This window comes from Theileria annulata, chromosome 3, assembly GCF_000003225.4.
Source record: "Theileria annulata chromosome 3, complete sequence, *** SEQUENCING IN PROGRESS ***".
NCBI lineage: Eukaryota > Apicomplexa > Aconoidasida > Piroplasmida > Theileriidae > Theileria > Theileria annulata.
The window spans coordinates 1,747,956-1,769,438 of NC_011100.1; the positions used below are offsets into that span (position 1 = coordinate 1,747,956).

General features: G+C 33.8%; 6 protein-coding genes across 6 annotated transcripts, besides 12 other annotated features; 5 read left to right on the plus strand and 1 right to left on the minus strand.

The window, feature by feature from the left end:
• The first annotated feature begins 37 nt into the window (after positions 1-37).
• Positions 38-100: a sequence feature (Signal peptide predicted for TA18363 by SignalP 2.0 HMM (Signal peptide probability 0.960, signal anchor probability 0.000) with cleavage site probability 0.523 between residues 21 and 22).
• TA18363 (uncharacterized protein) lies at positions 38-2,083 on the plus strand (the record flags this gene model as incomplete). The annotated part of the gene is made up of 1 exon (XM_950403.1): positions 38-2,083. One exon carries the CDS (start codon positions 38-40, stop codon positions 2,081-2,083), a length of 2,046 nt encoding a protein of 681 aa, XP_955496.1.
• A 253-nt stretch (positions 2,084-2,336) lies between these two features.
• TA18365 (uncharacterized protein) lies at positions 2,337-2,837 on the plus strand (the record flags this gene model as incomplete). The annotated part of the gene is made up of 1 exon (XM_950404.1): positions 2,337-2,837. The coding sequence occupies one exon, from the start codon at positions 2,337-2,339 to the stop codon at positions 2,835-2,837; it is 501 nt and encodes a 166-aa protein (XP_955497.1).
• Positions 2,838-3,407: 570 nt separating this feature from the next.
• Positions 3,408-6,223, minus strand: TA18370 (uncharacterized protein; the record flags this gene model as incomplete). The annotated part of the gene is made up of 9 exons (XM_950405.1): positions 3,408-3,546; positions 3,657-3,729; positions 3,758-3,805; positions 3,836-3,954; positions 4,350-4,577; positions 4,804-4,960; positions 5,101-5,323; positions 5,702-6,012; positions 6,142-6,223. The coding sequence occupies 9 exons, from the start codon at positions 6,221-6,223 to the stop codon at positions 3,408-3,410; spliced, it is 1,380 nt and encodes a 459-aa protein (XP_955498.1).
• Positions 6,224-6,688: 465 nt separating this feature from the next.
• TA18375 (uncharacterized protein) lies at positions 6,689-10,320 on the plus strand (the record flags this gene model as incomplete). The annotated part of the gene is made up of 6 exons (XM_950406.1): positions 6,689-7,388; positions 7,498-7,701; positions 7,843-7,853; positions 8,132-9,289; positions 9,427-9,763; positions 9,905-10,320. 6 exons carry the CDS (start codon positions 6,689-6,691, stop codon positions 10,318-10,320), a joined length of 2,826 nt encoding a protein of 941 aa, XP_955499.1.
• A 103-nt stretch (positions 10,321-10,423) lies between these two features.
• On the plus strand, positions 10,424-14,296 carry TA18390 (Theileria-specific hypothetical protein, putative; the record flags this gene model as incomplete). The annotated part of the gene is made up of 5 exons (XM_950407.1): positions 10,424-10,768; positions 10,824-10,955; positions 11,036-12,433; positions 12,548-13,745; positions 13,896-14,296. The coding sequence occupies 5 exons, from the start codon at positions 10,424-10,426 to the stop codon at positions 14,294-14,296; spliced, it is 3,474 nt and encodes a 1,157-aa protein (XP_955500.1).
• Positions 13,697-13,745: a sequence feature (3 probable transmembrane helices predicted for TA18390 by TMHMM2.0 at aa 1009-1031, 1090-1112 and 1116-1138).
• Positions 13,896-13,915: a sequence feature (3 probable transmembrane helices predicted for TA18390 by TMHMM2.0 at aa 1009-1031, 1090-1112 and 1116-1138).
• Positions 14,090-14,158: a sequence feature (3 probable transmembrane helices predicted for TA18390 by TMHMM2.0 at aa 1009-1031, 1090-1112 and 1116-1138).
• Positions 14,168-14,236: a sequence feature (3 probable transmembrane helices predicted for TA18390 by TMHMM2.0 at aa 1009-1031, 1090-1112 and 1116-1138).
• Positions 14,297-15,035: 739 nt separating the features above from the next.
• On the plus strand, positions 15,036-21,464 carry TA18395 (Theileria-specific hypothetical membrane protein, putative; the record flags this gene model as incomplete). Its single annotated transcript, XM_950408.1, has 5 exons — positions 15,036-16,501; positions 16,581-17,491; positions 17,698-17,985; positions 18,289-19,749; positions 19,822-21,464. The coding sequence occupies 5 exons, from the start codon at positions 15,036-15,038 to the stop codon at positions 21,462-21,464; spliced, it is 5,769 nt and encodes a 1,922-aa protein (XP_955501.1).
• Positions 19,509-19,577: a sequence feature (7 probable transmembrane helices predicted for TA18395 by TMHMM2.0 at aa 1296-1318, 1345-1367, 1377-1394, 1420-1442, 1457-1476, 1496-1518 and 1798-1817).
• Positions 19,656-19,724: a sequence feature (7 probable transmembrane helices predicted for TA18395 by TMHMM2.0 at aa 1296-1318, 1345-1367, 1377-1394, 1420-1442, 1457-1476, 1496-1518 and 1798-1817).
• Positions 19,824-19,877: a sequence feature (7 probable transmembrane helices predicted for TA18395 by TMHMM2.0 at aa 1296-1318, 1345-1367, 1377-1394, 1420-1442, 1457-1476, 1496-1518 and 1798-1817).
• Positions 19,953-20,021: a sequence feature (7 probable transmembrane helices predicted for TA18395 by TMHMM2.0 at aa 1296-1318, 1345-1367, 1377-1394, 1420-1442, 1457-1476, 1496-1518 and 1798-1817).
• Positions 20,064-20,123: a sequence feature (7 probable transmembrane helices predicted for TA18395 by TMHMM2.0 at aa 1296-1318, 1345-1367, 1377-1394, 1420-1442, 1457-1476, 1496-1518 and 1798-1817).
• Positions 20,181-20,249: a sequence feature (7 probable transmembrane helices predicted for TA18395 by TMHMM2.0 at aa 1296-1318, 1345-1367, 1377-1394, 1420-1442, 1457-1476, 1496-1518 and 1798-1817).
• Positions 21,087-21,146: a sequence feature (7 probable transmembrane helices predicted for TA18395 by TMHMM2.0 at aa 1296-1318, 1345-1367, 1377-1394, 1420-1442, 1457-1476, 1496-1518 and 1798-1817).
• Positions 21,465-21,483: the final 19 nt, after the last annotated feature.

Sequence of the window (21,483 nt, forward strand, 5' to 3'; positions counted from 1 at the left end):
AGGATTGTTAAAATTAATATTTTTAGTATGATTAGTTATGCAAATAATTCTATTAAGTAAATACATTTTATTATGGATACTAATGGGCCGGGTGTGTGGTGCTGGCGATGACTGGGAACTTGACTCGGATGATGAGGATTCGGATGGATATCCATTAATCGGAACTACTGTAAATTCACCTGAATTAATGGAATTTGATATAAATTCAGATGAACAGCTGAAAACAGTTGAGTATGGAAACTTCAAGACAAACTATGAAAATTGTACAAATTATAAAGCTAAGAGGGGTTATGGATTTAATAAAGTAATGAGGAATAAATCCTCGTCATTTGGGTTTGATCAGACCATTTGGGAACTAAATGACCCAAATGTGTATGTAACTGAGATCATACTATGCCCATCCCCTACACCTCAAATGAAATTAACATTATTATTGTCTAATGGTAGTTTTTTATTATTTAGTAGAAATGGAAATGAGACAAATTGGTTAGATGTGACATCGCAACGGGTTAAATTGGAGGATTTTAGTCTCCTAACGTTCAGTGAGACTATTAATAATTTGGTCTCACTAGAGAAGACCAGATACAAAAAATCTTATGAGTTTCCAAATCAAATATATAAACTTGAGGATCGAGTTAGTTGCTATGTAATTAAACTTGGTGATCAAGTTATTTTTAATTATGATGAAGATCCGGAATTCGGAGGGGCTAAACAAATATTATTCAATATTATAACTCAGGAATTGATAGTTGTTAATATTGAAAATGATAAAAAACAATTAATATATGATCCAAACAAATTTGAACCAATCACTAATGAGCCTATGACAATCGTTAAACAACCTGAAGAAGCAACACCTCAACCTGAATTTGAGCCTGGAACTGAAGATAAAGAACCTGTAGAACCTACCCAACAACAATCTGAATCTACTGCTACTGAAGACTCCACAGAAGCCGAAGACTCTACTCAAACCGAAACTGAAGAGTCCAAACAAGAATCTACTCAACCTCCAGAACCCACCAGCACCGAAGAACCCACTCCTATCCCTACTACTCCTGAATCTTCATATAGTATAAATTTTACTAGACATATAATTCCAGAATATGCTGTTAGAGGTTTGAAAACACCAATAGCATTAGATCTAAACAAGTTTATCGACTCACAATATTATAAAATCAATCAGCAGAATTTTGACAATTATCTGCCCAGAAATAAGTATATATTTGATAAAGTTATTAAATCTAAAATATTTGGAATGAATGAACTGATTTGGGAAGCTTCTGATACATTGCACTACTCATTGATGGTTCATGTGAATTACACTTCACTCTTTAACTGTACTAAAAATGTTACAGTATTTATGGTAAATGGCGAGAATAAGACTTTGTGTAAGACTAGTAACGGGTGGTCTGAAATTGACAAGTTAACTCTTGACATATCTAAGACCCAGAGTACTGATCAGTTTGACTACAGTGTAAAGAACGATTACACCATTTATAAAGCTAAGACAGGTTACCATTTTAAGGAAATCATAAATTCCTATTCTGATATGATATATAAATCGATTTGGAGAGGTGAAAAGGACTTAGCGACAGAGATTAGGGTACATAAACGTGCCCTTGATGAACAGTATATAATAGTATTTCTAAAGAGTAAGGAATTCTTAATATTTCACAGGATTGGTGATCCAAATGAGTGGCATGATGTCACAAGTAGAAGATTTGATATGGACTTGTTTAAATTCTATGACGCAGGAGAAGATGAAATTAAATCTAAAGGGTATGTTAAATCGCTATATCACTTGTCATATGGATATTTCTTCAAGCTAGGAGTCAAATGCTTTTCAGTCAAGTTAAAAAATGAAAAAATTTATAACCACCTCGAAGATCAATGGCTAGGTTTCATCCGAGGCGTATTCATAGATTTAATTAACAATAAAGTATATATAATGGATTTAGCTGGTGAAACGAGAGATTTTGATCTTAAAAAGTTGGAAAATTATCAGGAATGTTTTATTAAATCAGGTCCAAAATCATTCCCAAAACATAAAGGAACATTATATTCTGCAATATATCCAATGTAATACGTTGTGTGTAGAATTGTTGATACTAACAAATTCATCAAATTAACAATATTAATATTCTATAAATGTATAATATACTACGTAATGTTAATGGAAATGTATTTGATTGGAATAATCGTATTAATTAATACTTCCCCATATATAATTACCTATGAGAAATCTATACTTGTTACTATATCTAAATCTTTAATGAATAATTAAGTAATTGACGTATTGATTTTATAGGAATTTGTTTATTGCCATTTAATTTATGATGACTTCGGAACAAACGCTTCCACTTTTTTTTGATGATAATCTTTTAAAGACTGATAAGAGATTTGTTACTTTTTTTCATGTTGAGGAACCTGATTTGGAACATGGAGGTTCCAACACTCTGTTCAGTTTTTTATTTTTTGTACCCAGACTTGGAACTAAATTTTCCAAATTCGTTTCTAACGTTTTTCCAAACACTGAAGAGAATATTAGGTTAGAGGACCATGAGTTGTTGATGGAGTTTGTTGGATTTTCAGATAGAAAGGATTGGTGTGCTACAGGTTTAACCCTTTGGACTCCTAATGGTGTCAAAAGAAGGTTTTACTTTCATTTGAAAGATGAGACAGGTGAATTGAAAGTTCTTAGCCTGAGCAGTCTTGATGAAATGGTTAATCATACTAGACAACATGTAAAACCTGAAGTTTTTCATTCACTAAAAGACAAACTACCGGCACATGAATATACTCATAAATTACTTGAATCATTCAAACATTTTGTATAACAATTCATTTAGGCCTCATGAATCAAACTTATGAAACAAATGCATATGAAATTCATATGAAACATTCGAATTATTCGTTGGAATTCTCTTTTAATTTAACAATATCAAATTTCAGCTCAAATATTAAGATTGTTTGAACTTTAATTTGAAAATGATAAATTTAGTGGCTGAAATCGCATTAAGCTGTGATAATCACAATAATCTGTAGTACATGAACATATTCATATACTATTGCAACTAATAGTTTATACTGATATTTTTATGTATATTACATGGGGTACAATATTACGTGTATTTCTTACTTGTTACTACGGTTTAATATTAGGTATATAAGAATATTAGGTACTGGGTAATTAAGTACATAAGGGGTATATTAAGGGTATTGAGTAGCTAGGGGTACTAGGATTATTAGATTCTAGGTATATAGTTACTAGGTAAATTATGTACGTATACATTATTGATAAGAGTATTAGAGGTATCTAAGGGTTGTCTAAGAGTATCTAGGGTATTTAGGGGTACTTAGGAGTAGGTATCTAAGGGTATCTAAGTATATATACAATAGTATTAGTGTTAGATTAATTTATAATTAAGTGAGTCCATCAGATTATTTTCAAGATCAGAAAGTAGATAATCAACTTGTTTCCACGGTAATTTGGATGTCTTTTTATTCTTATCATCAAATGAACAATATCCACTCAAATATTGATTTCTAAAAAACAATTATTAAAGTAAACTAGAGTACTATAGTAGTCTACCAGACTACTGCACTTAGACTACTTAAGGCTATTATTAACTACTTATTAGTACTATTATAATTACATGATATAAGTTTCTGAAAATTGGAAATGATCTAATTTGATGATTTTTTGTTCCATTTTCAAGTTTTCTAAAACTAAACATTTATATGATTGATGATTTACATGAATAGATCTTTTTAAGTCTGGTATATCTTATATCTTCAACAATTCCTAAAATTCATAATTAATATATATTTATACCTGAAATCTTTGATATATATCCATATACATCTTCATTCTTCTTCATATTCGGTATATACAATTTCTTACTATTCATAATGAATATATAATCTAATAATGTAAGTACAATAGTACTATGTCTATGTAGTAGTCTAGTTAGGTAGTCTAGTAGTTAAGTAATGTATAACTATTTGAATAGTACAAAAGTTTAGATTTAGTGAAGATAAAAGTTAATTCAAAGAAATAATCATTTGGAAGTCGTTGTAATTGTTCAGATTTTTCTTCTAATGTTCTTAAATTTCTTAAATATTCTTTCCGTAGGACTTGTGGTAATTCTACCGTTACATAACCATCATGCGATAATTTATCACTTAAATATATTGGTAACCAACATTTCTCACCACTTTTCAAATTATTTATTGTAAATCCCTAAATATATTCTCCGTTACGGTGCTTGGTCAAACAGATTAGATAACTAATCCCCCGAAAGGGATATAAATAGGTATATAACTAACTAATATAAATAAATAAGTACCCCTTTGAGGGGTATATAACTAAAGCACCCCTTTCGGGGCTATTGGTGGCCGTGGACCTCACACCGTAACGCAATACCTCTATAAGATTTAAATTAATAAAATCAATATCAACATTTGATTTAATAATAATTAATTGTTTTAAAGCTCGTTCGTATAACATTCGATTAATTAAATTATGTAAATAATCATATTCTATTCCATATTTCTTATGCTCATATCCATTATTTCTATACAAACCATATTCACAAATTATAATACTACCAATAATATACTCCTAACTACCCTTAAATACCCTAAAATACCCCTAAGTACTTAATAACCCTTAAGTACCTAAAATACTCCTAAATAGCCTTAACTACTTAATAGCCTAATATAGCCCTAAGTACTTAATAACCCTTAAGTACCTAACTAGCCTTAACTAAGTAGATAAATGAGTTAAGTATGTAAAATTACATCTTAGAGGGTAATAATTCATAGTTATTATTGAAAGATTTTAATAATGATTCATGTATAAATACTGGTCCATTTATTATTTCACCAGCAATATTTACATTATCTATTACACTTTCTAATTCTTCTAATTCTTTTTCTTCTTCCATATTATCCAATCCTAATTATATCCTTATATACTAGTTAAACACTTATATACAGTAATGTACATAGAGTAATTAAAGTATCTACATGCCTAGTAGCTAGTACGTAGAGTAGTTAGTAGATTAACTAAGTATTGGTAGATAATTAGAATATTACGTTGAATAATGGTATGTATATTAAAATTATAATGAAAATTGGTAAGATTTATTGGTTTAAGATAATGATAAGAATTTAAATAAACAGTTGACCAATTAGAAATTTGACATTGATTTTCAATCAGATAACAATATGATTCATAAATATCCTTCATATTATTATATATTACATTATTTATACACTTTTCTATACCATATCCATTCTTACTTTTCTCTTCCATTTCCTATACAATTATTTATAACTCCCTTAATTACTCATTTAGCAGTACTAATAGTACTGTTTAGAGTACTTTAAAGTAAGACTACTACTACTTTAATTAGAATAGTTATTAATAGATGAATAATATACTTTAAATTGTTGTATAAAAAGATGTTGTAAATTAATCATTGAAATTATATTATTATTCCCAAGTATCATTTGATCTCGTATCTAATTTCATTATTATACTACTAGTATTCCTTATATATACTAGAGTATCTATAGTACCTAATATCCCTTAATACCGTTAACTACTGCCTAAAATAGGCCCTAACTACCTTAAATACCTAATAGCCTTAATCCTAAATAATATATAATTAAATAAATAATTATAAAAGTATACCCAAAAGATATAATTAAATGGTTTGCATAATTCTAAATTAATAAAAGGTTTGATTGGAATTAAATCATTTTCATCATTTTGCGTTGAACTTTGTGTTACTGACGATTGTGATGCTGGTGTACCAAAATCATTTAATATACCACGAAATGAACCTCTTTTTATGGAATTAACTCTTCTATCAGATGAATCTCTATCAAACGCATCGACTGAGCCCCTTTTAGTTAAATTATACTTTATTGGTGTTAATCTTGAATTTTGTGACCCATTCAAATATGATTCAGATAATGATAAATTCGATAATGGTGATAATTCTATTAACAAATTTATAAACAGTAATTAAGGGTAATTTAGGGGTAAATAAGAGGTAGTTAGGGGGTAATTAAGATATTAAGTGGTTAAGGAGTAATTATAGAGTAAAATGTGTAAGAAGAATTGAAAACCTTTAGATTTGCTAGATTTTGATTTTTTTCTTTTTTTAAAGAAATTAAAACTCATAGATAAATTTTTATCATTAAATGACATTTTAAAATATTTTTATACAAATAAATTTAATATAATATACAATAACATAATTTATAATAATAGAAATAATATAATGAAATTATAATTTACAAATTTTTAAAAAAATATATATAATATAAATAAATATATTAAATAAAAACATTAAAAATACGAATAATTATATTTAATAATATTTAATTCCCCATGTGATAACTTCTTTAGTATTTTGTTTATTATGTTTTAAATTATTTCCATATTATAAATTTATATTTATTTATTTTTAATTAGTTTCTCGAATTTATAATCAATTTTTTATTATATTCTTAGTTTTCAATATTTTTATTACTAATTTTTATTATCCAATTACGTTATTAATACTAATCATTAATATTCATTATTACTACTCAATATTAATTGCTATAAGTAGTTGTTGGTTATTATTATTAATAGAAGATGAGGAGTAATTCGGGTAGTATGAGTCGTTCTATGAGTTTAAGTAGAACTGTATCATCTGATCGTAGTATGTCAATTGATGATGATATTAAATCTAAAAAAAATGATATTAAAGATAATAAAAGAATATATCAAAATAGTAATAGAAATAGAAAGACTAGTAGGAGTAGAAGTAATAGTATTAGGGATAGGAGAATCAGAACTAGAAATGTTAGTATGAGTAGTAGTATAAGTAGTCGTAGTAATACAGAATCATATGAAAGATATAAAAATTATAAAAATTTCAAGAGAAAATATTCTTCAACTAAAAGTAGTTCCATATTCTCAAGTAGAAGCAGGAGTAGGAGTAGAAGTGATAGTAATAGGTATAGAAGAGTTAGAAGTAATAGTGTTAGGGATAGGAGAAGTAGAAGTAGAAGTATTAGAAGATATAGAAGAAGTTATTCTAGAAATAAATCAAATTATCGCAGATCATTTGATCGCAAATTTATTAATCGTAGAGATACCAGAGATATCTATAGAGATACTCGAGATTATGACCATGACAATTTCAGAGACTCTAGAGAAGTAAGGGATATGAGAGATCCTCTTAGAGGTAGGGATATAAGAGAAACTCCTAGAGATACTCGGGACGCTAGGGACTTTAGGGACTTTAGAGATATGAAAGATATAAGAGATATACGTAGAATAAGAGATATACCAAAATTACAAGAAAATAATCATAAAATTAATGGTATTAACTTGAAGAAATAAATTTTCTTCACCAATTTATCATCTACTTACCCAATTACTTATTTACTTATCAATTAACTCATTTGATTGGTTAATATAAAATATTTTAGGTAGAAGAAAAGATAAAATTGATAGGAAATATAATACACCATTTCTATTACCCGTCCAAACTCCAAGTGAAGATGATTCTACACAGGAATTACATGTTTATGTTTGGCTTGATTCTACACTTCGTGATTTAGTTAATTTAATTAAAGATATTTCTCCACCAACTAGAAAACAAAATAATACATGGACATTTTCTACTCCTATAGGTACGTTACGGTGCTTGCTCCAGCAGCTCCAATATCACTCTAGTTCTTTAGTTATATAGTTATTTATACCCCTTAAGGGGTACCCCTTGACCAAGCTCCGTAACGGAATTATATTTACTCCATTACATAAATATATCATAGGAAATGGAATGGTAGAATTGGGTAATGTACATAGTTTTAAACCAAATTTAAGAGAAGATAATAGAACATTAGAATCACTTAAATTCCAAATAGGAAATCATATTCATTTAACATTCAAATCTTAATTTTTTTCTTCCAATTATATAATAGTATAAATATGGGAAATAGTGTTGTATTCTATAAATTACTCATATATTATATAATTTTATGGTTAATCAATTAACACCAGTAAATCTATATTTTCATACAAATAAACAAGTAATTTGATTATATAATAATATTATATTAGGAATGGAGAGCACGTTATTGTGAATTGGATTTAAAGAAGGCGAAACATTTTTCTTGTAATCGTTACGGTCATAATCGTTCATATTTCTTATCAACTTTATATTTAACTTCAATAAAATTATTTCAACATCCTTTATCAACTGATGATATATTATTTTGGTACAATGTCATTAAAGACTTTAAAAGTCTTGATGATATACCACAAAAGGTACCAATTAAACCAATAACACGTACAACAAATTATAATATCAGTAGTATAAAAAAATTGTTGCCAGATATTAAATCAAAACTTAAATTATTAGAAGAATCCAACATATCAATTTTTAATGGAGTTATTGATAGTATTGTAAATAAAGAATATGTAATTGGTGTTATATTTCCAATACCAGAATTATCTAAACAAAGTATATCTAATGAATTTAATAATTTATTAAGTATATTAAAGTATTATCAATTAGAAATTGATAAAGGGAAATTAAAAATAGAAACACCAAAAGTACAAAGTATTGAAAAAACAATTACATTACAAGATTTATTTGATCAAGTATTTAATTACAATATAAATAATGCCATTAATGGAATTATTAATCTAAATGATGGTAGTGGAAGTGGAAATGAAAATGAATTGGATGAAGATATAATTAAATTAATAAAAATAAATAAGAAAAAATATAATAAAGTATATAAAATATTAAATAATTTTATACTTAATACTGATAATACAATTGATAGTATTATTGGTAATCATGGTACTAGTATTAATGGTGTTAATACTTTTGATAACCCATTGGTAACAGGTGATGGAGTTACTGATGGAGTTGGTGTGGAAGAATCAGATGATCCGGACACCGTAACCGAGGAATTAATAAAAATAATTAATAAAAATAATGAAATAATAAAAGAAATGTCGAATAATTTTAAAGGATTTCCATATTATACAAGTAATAAAGAAACATTTATAAATACATTTAATCATTTGTTTAATGATGCCAATTCTGATCAGACTGACATTAATACATTTACTAATCGTAGAGTCAGATTAATTGATGATGATATTAATACTTTAGCACATTATTATAAACATAATTCATTATATCATTTTTTTACATCATTTAAGGTATTCCGTTACGGTGTCATGTCCACGGACAGTATTACACTAGTTATATACTGGAGTAGTTATCACTAGTAGTTAGTATCCTTGGTTATATACTTAAGATTAGTTAGTAATACCCCTTACGGGGTTCCCCTTGACCAAGCTCCTTAACTGAATTATATCCATTCTTAATAATATTATAGGAAGAAGAAGAATATATAATTGATAAGAGTATTGATTTGAATAAAATATGTAATGAGAGATTGAATAGTTTGTTGAGGCAAACAGAACATTTGCAAGATAATGAATTGATGAAAGTATTATGTACTTGTTTTGAACAAGAATCGAAATCTTCTAGTGATCTTTCATCACTTATAAGAATTTGTACTATAAATCCACAGAATACTGGAGAAATACTTTATAAATCTAACCGTTTGTATCAAATTACTGGTATATACACTGGAAAATATATTGATGTCATTTATAAATATGGAAAAATCATACCCAAATCTTCACTCAAATTCTATACCAATCATAATCGTAACCAATTACTACTCAACTAGTTAGACTACATAAGATTAGTTAGACTATCATATACTCCATAGACTAAGTTAGACTAATATACTTAATTATTACTCCTTAATTACTTTACTTAAGAGTACTAAAGTAATGAATAATTAGATGAAATAATATTGAAAGGAAGTGAGAAGATGGATGTGAATATAGAAATGATAGAGCGTATATTTAATAAGAATTATAATCAATCGGAGAATGTAGAATTGATAATGGATAATTTGAAATATATAGATGAGAAATTAAAAAGATTAATTAAAGAAAATGAGAATATGCATAAAGCGATTTATATGTATATTAATTCATCAGAAAGAGATTTAAATTCTAAAAATTATTTAGAAGAACTTGTAAATTTAGAAACTTTAAATATAATAATAGAAACATTAATGCAAACGAAATTAAAATTAATAAATCAAGTTTATAATTATTATAATTCACAAGTTAACTTTATTGAAAATATTATACCCAAAAAATACTTTCAAACCTTTAAAGAAATTTTCTATCATAAATATGAACAATTTTAATTTCAAAAACATTAATATACTCCTTAACATATACTATACCATAGACTAGAATATATAACCTTAACTAGTGTTTAATATCTTAATTATTACTAATACTACTGGTATGGCGATTGGTAATATGGATAGTACTAATCCTAAGAAGGGTGAGCCTATTACTGGTACGGTTACTATTAAAATTTTTAAAGATGCTACTGCTGATACTGCTACTCTTCAGGGTAATGCCAAAATTACTGGTCCTAATCAAGATAAGGGTCCTACTCTTACTATTAAATATAAGGATACTAATCAGGAGGATAAGTGTATTACCATTACCCTTACTAGTACTGATATTACAAAAGCTGCTGATGGTACTACTGTTGATTATGGTCACATATTTACTGAAGGTTTTGATACGAGTAAAGTTCATCCAGAAATAATCTCTCCCACACTTATGGTTATTGTTGGTATTGTATTTCTCAGGCACAATATTTCCACCAGTCATAATTGCTATTCTCAGATTAAAGGCAAAGGCTTGGTCACCTCAACATAACTTAGGAGGCTCTTGGGGGCTATGGACACAATACGAAAAACCTGATTGGGAAGGTGGTGGTACTGTCTATGCTTACCTATGGCACTTCTTTGACCTCCTGATGATAGTAAAGAATTCTCTAGCATATCTATTCATTTACTGGCTTCAATACACACCGCATACCAAATTCTGAAACATACTAGTGAGGATGGTAAGTTCAGATTCAAAGTCGATGCTGGTACAGGATTCCCTGATCCCTACGATCCTGATAGTGGTACTGCTCGTGACATTGATACTCATAAATCTGAAATTCAAAAAGGTACAGGAACTAATTATGTCCATCTCGCTGATGAAAAGTACTTTACTAAGTTCTGGCATCTACTTCCTTCTGACATGTATATCCTGGGTAACATAATGGAACAAGTTTATAATCACACTCAAGATGATCCATCATATCATGCCACAGGACTCACAATGTATGCCAAAGAACTAGAGTCTAAGGCCCAAACACTTCAACAAACTGCCACTAGTCAATCTACTACTGAACTTGCCAACACTAGGGATTATGATATCCAAGGCAATACCACACCCGGTGGTGGACTCAAGGAAAAAGCCGGACAACTACGTGATAAGGCCCAAGAACTTTACACCCAAGCCGATCAACTGGAAACTGCTGCTACTGGTCCACTTGCTGATCTTAGAGCTCCAGCCACAGCTCTTAAGACGGCAGCCAAAAGTGAGAATGGTGATGATGGTCTACATCATGCTGCAGGACAACTAGCCAGTCATGAAGATGGTAGTGATGGTCTTGATGCTTTGGCCGACGCCGTCATAAAGAAGTTTGAAGCAGTCCAAGGTGCATACGATGAACTATCAAAGAACCCTGCATTCACCGCAAATAAAACTAATCAAAAGGTCACCGCTGTCGAAAATGCCTACAACAATCTGAAGATTATCTATGACTGGATGTTAAACTTTACCAAACTCATCAAGAAGGCCTCAACACTTAAATCCACTGCTGGAACTCAATCCGACAGTACTGAACTTCAAGCTACACTCAGTGCTCCAGCCACAACACTAGCCACCCTGGCAGGATTGCTTTCAACCGCAGCCGGACAAGTAGATGATGGTACACTTAGTACTCAAGCCGGATTACTAGCTACATCAGCCAGTAAAACTGATAGTGGTGTTGATGAAACTAGTCTATATGCTAAGGCAACCGCACTACAAAAAGCTCCTACTAATTATACCAATGCCACTGCAGTCATACAGGCATTCGACACACTAAAAGGTCATTTTGATGAACTGATCAAACTGGCCATTCAACATGATAAACTCGAAAAGGTACAGAGCGTCCAAAATGCATATGTTAATCTCAAAAAACACTACGATACAATGATGAATTTCACTAAGATCAGATATTACTCAGAACAGATATCAATCCAGGCCACTACCCTACGTAAAGGTTCTGGTGATGATGCAGACAATATAGTTAAATACTTTGAATCTATGAAGCATGCATACAGCAAAGTAACTGATAGTGATAAGCCTAAGGTTAAGGCTCAGTTCGAGGCTCTTAAGGATGCCTATGACCTGATGCTAAACGTTACCAAGGCAACAAAACTTAGAATCTAAGCTGGTGCAAGTGCTAGTGAAAAACTTCGAGGATTGGCCGGTACACTATATACTAAAGCCAGTGCGCTAGATACTGCAGTTAAGAATGTTGATAGTCAGGAGAATGCTGCCAAAGTACTCAAGGCTAAGACTGGTAAAAGTGATAAAGAAGAGGGTAAACTTAGGAAACTCGCAAAGACACTGTATGAAAAAGCAGAAGCACTAGAAACTGCAGCTCCTGCTGGTGCTGATAGTAACGAAGCCCTTAAACTCAAAGCCGGCACAACCGAAAACGATGGACTCCGAAAGCTGGCCAAAACTCTCTATGAAGCGGCCAAAGCGCTATCCGAGGCAATGGGTGATGATGATGATGATGGTAAAGAAGAAGCCCAAGATCTTGCCGATGCTGTCGGTGAAAATGAATCCTCAGGAATTCGAGCTGCACTCAAAGATCTTCATGAAAAAGGTTCTGGTGCTAATCTACCTACTCTGACCAAAGCTGTTAGAGATGCATACAAAGATACCAGTGGTGAAGGTGTAGAAAAGAAATTCCAAGCAATTCAGGGACAAGAAGATATAGCATATGCCAGTTATAAATCTGAGTATCAAGCAGTTGAAGCCGCATGGAAAGCTTTCGATGATCTGTATCAGGCTAATCTCAAACAACCTGCCACTGATCTTGTGACTGCTATCGGTGGCACTGATGAAAATGGTAAACTCCAAAAGGCACTTCAAGAACTCGGCAATCTTCAAGATACTGCTTCTGGTTCACTACTAACTGGTCCGGTCAGTGCTGTCAAAACTGCATACGACAACAGTGGTAGAGGTGTCAAACCTAAATTCACCACACTCAAGGCTAAAGAATCTTCATATAAAGCTATTGCCTCTATTAGACCCAAATACGACAATGTTGTTAATTCAATGAATGCATTCGACAATGTGTATAGGCCTGAAGAATTACTCATGGATGCTGTCGGTGCTACTGATGGGTCTCCTACTCCTCCTGGTAGTGATCCTAAGACTCTTCGGGAGGCCCTCTATCAACTTGGCACTGATAAAGGTGAAGATCCTGAAAAACTATCTGAGCTGGCCAAAGATGTTAAAAAACAATACGGAGATAACTGGGGCAATGATGTCAAGGGTAAATTCCACTTAGTTCAGGCACAAGCTGATGCATACGCCGTTGGTAGTAAAACTGGTGAATACGCTCAACTTCTTGAGGCCTGGACAGCATTCAATGATATGTACTATGGTGTCGTATCTTATTACAAATACTATATCATTATTATTCCTTCAATCTTTAGTATGAGGTCATACTGATCTCCGAAAACCAAATTCGTGGGCCCAGGCTTTGGTGGATGGAAACAATACACAGATGATAGTACTCCTGTGAATAATTCCTTCTGGCACGCTTTTGATATCTTGATAATACTTAAGATTTCACCAGCCTAAGCTGTACTGTGGACACTGGCCTATTGGGAAGGTGAAAAAGCTATGGATAAATTCCCACCTCCTGATGATAATCAGAGAGATTGTAAAATACTAAACGTCGAATCTACTCCTTCTGGTACTGCTACTGAACTGACATACTCTATAGATCAAAACTTTGGACCAGATAGTCATGCCACTAGCTGTGGTCATAAGAAGTCTGTTGGTTATTATCCTCACTTTATACCTCCAAGTCTTATGGTCCTTGTTGGTATGGGACTTCCACTTCCAAACCTTACCATAGTAACAGCAGTGAGTAGTTTTGTGGTTATCATGGAACTCCTTGGGATAGTACTGGACTTGTGCAAGAGTAACATTGGAGAGAGTAGCACTACTGGCTTGGAGACTAAGACCACTGGCTTTTAGACCACCTTCAAGAGTAACACTAGGAGTACCGGCGAGATTTAGAGATCCATCCGTTATTTCACCTTCGGCCTCGATCTTAGTATCGGTATTGATGTTTCCAGTGAGTTTGATGGTGTCACCGTTTTTGAGGGTAGTACTGGACGTGATAGGGTTACCATTAAGTTTGAGCATGGGATTGCTACTGAGACTTCCACTGAGATTTAGAGTCTCGCCAGTAGGACTTTTGAGATCATTGAGATCACCTGATTTGGATGCAGTGGTTTCGAGTTTGGCTGTGGCCTTGCCACCAGTTTGAGTGATCGTGATGTTAGTTTCTTTGAGTTTGAATTTGACAGTGACATCACTAGGGCTGAGAGTAATAGGTTTGTCTGTGGGAAAATCATAGGTTAGAGGAGGAGTAGTATCACTACCACCAGTGAGTTGGAGGGTTGCAGAGGTGAGTTTATTATCAGTACCAGAGACTTTGAGTGTGGCACCGGTGTATGTCTTAATAGATTCAGGAGCTTCTGGTGGACATTTGCATTCATTTGGATATGGTGGCTCACTATCACACACAAGAGTACACACCAGACTGGACCAACGGAGGTAATCTCAAAACCAAAGACGGCAACGACTTCACCACTCCAAGAAAAGCAAAATTTTATACTATTATTATTCCTTCAATTATCTGTCAGTAGTTAAACTTCTTAACATTTGTAATTGTGCTTATAGTTTTTGTTACTGGTTGTGAGAAATATAAATGCAAATAGATCAAAAGGCTGTTTTCGATAATATACTTTTTACAACGGCGGCCGAGAAACTTAAAACAGCAGCTGGTGATCAGGCTACCAAAGGACTCAGGAAACTGGCTAAAGATCTACACGATAAAGCCAGACAACTACACAGTGCAGCTACAGCTGGTCAAGGTAAAGATGAAGCCCAAAATCTTGCCACTGCTGTCGGTGCTGATGAAACCGACGAAGGCCTTAGAAAAAAACTCAAAGAACTTGCTGGTGCTAATGATCCTACTCTGTTTGATAAGGCCAAAGATGTTAAAACTGAATACGGTAAAGTCAGCCTAGCATTCAATGCAGTTAAGGAACAAAATAGACTAAAAGCATATACCAATTATCAAGCTAAGTATCAAGCAGTTGAGAAGGCATGGAATGCTTTCAATAATGTCTATAATACGTTTGACAAATACGCTATTGCGGGTGGACACCAAGTAAGAGCACTCATAGATGCCAAAAAATATGATATCCAAGGCAATGCTAAAGGTAAGTATCTGGATGCTAAAGCCACAGAACTCGAGTCCGCGGCCAATACACTTAAAACCACTGCTGAGGCTGGTGCTACTGATATCCCTACTACAGCCGGACAACTACGTGATAATGCCCAACAGCTTAACACGGATGCCGGTAAAATAACTAGTGAGGGTACACTTGCTGCACTTCAACCTCTAGCCAGTCAATTAGCTAAGGCAGCCGGTACGACTAGTACTAGTGGTCTGGCAAAGGCGGCAGAGGATCTAAAAACTGCTCCTAATGATGCCAATAAGGCCACTGAAGTCATAGATGCGTTCGACAAGGTCAAGGCCAAATACGATGATCTAATGAAAAAAGCCAATGAACTCGGTAAACAAACTGCAGGAAAGGTCCAAGCCGTTGAAACCCAATACCAACTGGTCAAGGATGACTTCGAAGCACTTTGTAAGGCACTCATCAATAAGTTTGCAACTCAGGTGGCCACAAACGCCACAACTCTAGCCAGCCCCAGTGGTACTGCTAGTAATGCCAACAATGTAATAAAATATTTCGAAGTAGTTGAGATGGCATACAAGGCTCTTAATGAGACTGATAAGGCTAATGTAGAGTCTGAATTTAAGACTGTCAAACATATTTACGACAGAATCCTAAACCTTACGAAACTTTTAAAAGCCGCCACAGCACTTAAAGGCGCTGCTGATCGTACTGCACTTACAGAACCTGCCAGAGAACTAAATGATGCAGCAGAAACTCTCCAGGGTACTCCGAATGTTGCTAATGCCCAACAGTTCAAAGACAAATATGACGCATTCAAAGACACAGGGACCTCCACCATCGAAATCACAACCGGCGAAAACAGCAAAAAAGACATCACCGGCAGCAACATCACCAACGAAGACCTCAAGCATGCCAGAGAGATTAAGAATTGGATTATCATAATTCCTTCCATTATCATTAAGTGGTTAAACTTCCTCACGGATATAGTACTTATAATCTTTTATGTCACTGGAAAAATTGATATAGGTCAAATCTATTTAAAGTTATCTTACTGATAATGAACTCAAAGCAGCAGCTGGTACACAGGCTACAGGTAACACACTCCGAGGACTGGCCCTTGCACTATATCAGGCAGCCAATAAACTTGATGAAAAAGTAAAGAAAGTTGATAGTAACCTGGATGGTGCCAAAGTACTCAAGTATAAGGCTGGTAATGAATCTCAAAAAACTGATCCTAAATATCTTAGGAAACTAGCAGAAAATCTCCATGATGCAGCCGATGCTCTATACGGTGCAGTTACTGGTGATGATGATAGTCAATCTCCTAAAAAAGAAGCTAAAGAACTTAAGGAGGCTGTCGGCGATAGTGAAGACGCTTCTGGTAAACTTCGAGCTAAACTAAAAGAACTTGCTAAACTGGATGCCGAAACTAGAGATGATCAACTAAAACAGAAGGCCCGTGAGGTTGGAAATCAATACGACAAAGTCAGCCTAGCATTCGGCAAAGTTCAGGAACAAACATCTAAATATACCGGAGCTGCTGCCAAAGCTGCATATGATCAAGTTGTAAAGGCCTGGAATGATTTCAACGATGTGTATAATCCTGAAGAACAACTTGCAACTGCTGTCGGTTCAGGTGAAGGAAGTGGAATCACAAAGGCACTCAAAGATCTTTATGGTGCTGGTATTAGTGATCTAACTGAGAAGGCCAAAGCTGTCAAAGATGCGTACGGTAGTGACTGGGGTGGTCTGAAACAGAAATACAACAATGTTGTGAAACAAGAAAATGTTTACAATGCTGAGAATAATAATATTAAAGCCAAATACACTCAACTTGTATCTGCCTGGAACAATTTTAATAAACTGTATAGAGAGGTCATATATCCTACAAAGTTTTGGTCCATCATTGTTCCTTCTATATTTCTATTTGGAGGAATGCTGACCAGTCAAATACGTATTTCACAAAGTTGATGATCCTAAAAATGGCTTTGGAGGGTGGAAAACCTACCAACTCCATGTAGAACAAGCATCAGGACAATCATGCGACGACTCTGCTGAATCTAACAATCTTGTTCATGATTGTTTCTGGCACTTGTTTGATATCCTTATAGTTAACAATACCTTGCTCGCCGTGATATTCATATACTCACTGCACTATAGGGATTCTGTGGACCTCAGCATACACAATAATGGAACATTTCAATGAGACCGGTAAGATCAAATTCAAAAGTAACACTTTTCGTGACATTGAAGGTCCTACTCATAAAGATGCTATTGCAGCTGGTACAGAAGGTAATCCTGAACTCGCTACTGAAGATAGTTTTCGGAAGTACTGGCATTTACTTCCTCCTAACAACTATGATTCTGATGAACCCTCTAAAGTTTTTCCCTACGACAGTTATCTCTCCTACATTGATTGTACTTCTTGTAGATACATTCTTTCCGCCAGTAATTGTAGCTCTTCTTAACAGAGGATCATTTAGTGATGCCATTAAAGCTTATTCACCTAAGACCAAACACACACAAACTGAACAAGGTTTTCCAGGATGGACAACGTCATTCCCATACCAAGGATTTGGTGGTCAAACTCAAACTGCTAACGCTTCCTTTTATCATGTCTTTGATATCCTTATCGTAATTAAGATCTCACTTTCTGCCTTATTCATCTATTCACTTCATCAAACACTAAATGCTAAATTCTGCAACATGGCGAAGACAATACTAACATGTTCAGATTCAATGTTCTTCCAGGACCATTCTTCACTGATGCCTACGACACTACTCGTAATACTAGTGTTACCTTTAGTGTTAATCTCAGTGGTGGTAGTACTGGATTTCAGTCTAGTGGTACAATCATAATCACTGTAGGTGGTACTGATTTTAAAGAACTCGGTGAAACTAGTACTACTTCTGTCACAATCTCTCTCTCCGAAGGTGGAAGTTCTATCAAGAAGTACAAAGATAAAGAGAAACCTCCTGATGATAATAATCTCACACCGTTCACCAGCGGCACTAATGAAAATCTCACTGCTGATACTAAGCTATACATTCAAGCCACTGGTACTCTAAGTGCTAATGGGCGTAGTATTTCTGGTTCAGAAGTTACGATTAAAGGTACTGTCACTGTAACCAAAGAAGGAAATCTTAGCACTGCACTCAACATAGGTGGTAGTGCTGATAAAGATCCTAGCAGTAATGGTCTCAGTGGAACCATAACACCCCAGGGTTCTAACGGCAAAGTCGAAATCCAGAATGGTTCTATCACATTGAAAGACAAGTCTCTAGAAGCTCTTCAGTCTCTCACTCAGAATGTTGTTACTCTAAGTGGTGGTACTGGTAGTAAATTTAGATCTGGTGCTAGTATCATAGTAACCCGTACATCTGGTAATGTAGATTTATCAAATCTCACTGTCACTGATAAACTTGAAATAGACATCACCGGTGGATCTATCAAGAGGTATGATAATAATAATCAACTCATTGATCTCACAACCGGAGATAGACTCCCTGAGGGTACTCAGCTATCCCTTGAAGCCAATGGTACCATCTCTCAAGGTGGTACAGGTACAGTTACCCTTAAAGGTACCATAGTGGTAACCAATAAAGATGAACAGAAAATTGGCACTAGTCTCGACTTCGGTGGAGGTCCTAATACCACAGGTGTAACTGGATCCCTAACTCTCACTAATGATACCAGTCCTGATGGCAAAAAGTATGTCAAAATCCAGAATTCTAGTTCTCTAACAATCACTGAAGCTGCCTACGGCACTATAAAGCAGGCTGCTGATACCACCTCTAGTTCATTTACCATTGGTGCTGCTGATCCTCGTAACATTGATAATCCTCATACAGCTGCTATTGAAGAAGGTACAGGAGATAATTATAAATATCTCGCTACTGAATATAGTTTTACTAAGTACTGGCATTTACTTCCTTCTGACATGTATGATAAGAATGATCTTCCTGATTGGGAAGTTGTTTCACCTACATTGGTAGTTCTTGTGGCTACAATCTTTCCACCAATGATAGTGGTCATACTCCAAATCACTGATAAACAAGCTGGTTTTACTGGTCCTAAACATTCTCCGAAATACTGGGAGGGTTGGGGAAAATATAGTCTTTACTACTGGCACTTAGTTGATGTGTTGATCGTTACTAAAATAACTCTAGAGTATATATTCAAATACTCACTTAATTATAGAGAATCAGATAGTTACTGAAGTTGTTCTGTTACCAAACCAGCTGGTTATGATTATCTAATAGTCGGCATTGACATTTTGGTAGCTATCATAATATCATTCGCAGCAGCTGTGATGTGGACAGTAGGATATGGAGTCTATAAAGATGGTCCTGGTTCTGATGGTGATCTGAAGCACATCTTTACATACAAATTCGATGGAACAATTAAACCACATATGGCGGCTCCATTGCTAATTGTCCTAGTAGGTATGGGTCTAGTCTATGCCATTTATCCTGGAATTGCCCCGGGTATGATTGTACCATTCTATCTCATTGATAAGATTGAAATGGTACTTCTGATAGCTACAATCTTTCCAGCATTAGGTGTAGCAATGGTAAACAAATTCGACTACCCTAATTCTCCCAAATACTACGAGGGTTGGGAAGCTAATTGGGGATATCACTTCTTTGATTTAGTGGTTCCCATTATGATCATTCTAGCCACTATTTTTTCATTTACTCACTTCACTATAGAGAATCACATAGCTTTTGATCCTTTTGATGGCAAAATTACTTATACTACTACTAAGGATATCAAAAGTATCATCATAACTTATCCGGTGGCTGGTACTGTTACTAAGGATAAGACTATTAAGGCGGGTACGGTTAAAATTACAACTGGTACTCTTAAAGGTGGTAACTGTGAGTTTACTGCTCCTACTCCTAAGACTATTGGTACCGCTACTCAGGCCAATATTACTACTAGGGATGGTAAAGCTACTCTCGAAATTGATATCACTATTCCTACTGATGCTGCTGATACTGATGCTCTTGATGCTCTTGCCGATCTTTCTATTCCTGTTGGTCCTTGTACTGTTAAGGTGGTGGGCAAGAATAAACTTACTATTAAAATTACATATGATCAGAAGGATAAGTATATTAAAACTGAAATAACCCTTGAGATTACTGATAATAAGGGTGATCTTGCGAAACTTGGTCTTCAGAATACTGATAACGCCACTGCCAGTGTGGATCCTGCTCCTAATCATCTTACTATCAACTATAAGGATGGTGCTAAGAAAATTTCTGGTTCTTCTGCTAAGCCTGAGGATATGGCTGAGAAGGGTATGACTGCTATTACCAAGAAAATTGCTGAGGATATTAAGAAAACTGCTACTCCTGCTCCTGAGGATCATTCTGGTGCCAAAAATTATTATTCTGTTACCGATCGTAAAACTAAAATCCTTTACTATTTTACACTCAAAAGTCCGCTTGGTGCTGATGCTCCTATAGATGATACTCCTGCTGCTATTATTGTTGATTATGGTCACATATTCGCTGAAGGATTCTATGGTACTGGTGCTAAACCATCTATGATTTTTCCATTACTGATTGTTCTTGTTGGTATGGGACTAGGTTACGGCTACTATACTAATACTCAAAAAAAAGTTACTACTTATGATAAGGGTACTATTTCTGCAATTCTTAAGAATCTTAATCCTAATGATATTGATAGTATCACCGTAACTGACAGTAAGGGTAATAAAACTATTTATAAGAAGGTTAAGGATCAGGCTACTCCTGGTGCTCATGTTCTTACTATTAAAAAGGAGGGTGAAGGTACTAATGCTTTTACTAAGCAGGTTGGTACTGGTACTCAGGGTACTAAGAATACTATTATTCTTAACTATACTAAGGGTGCTGATAGTAAGACTATTACTATTATTGGTATTACAGATACTCCTTAACTATTTAATACTCGTAATA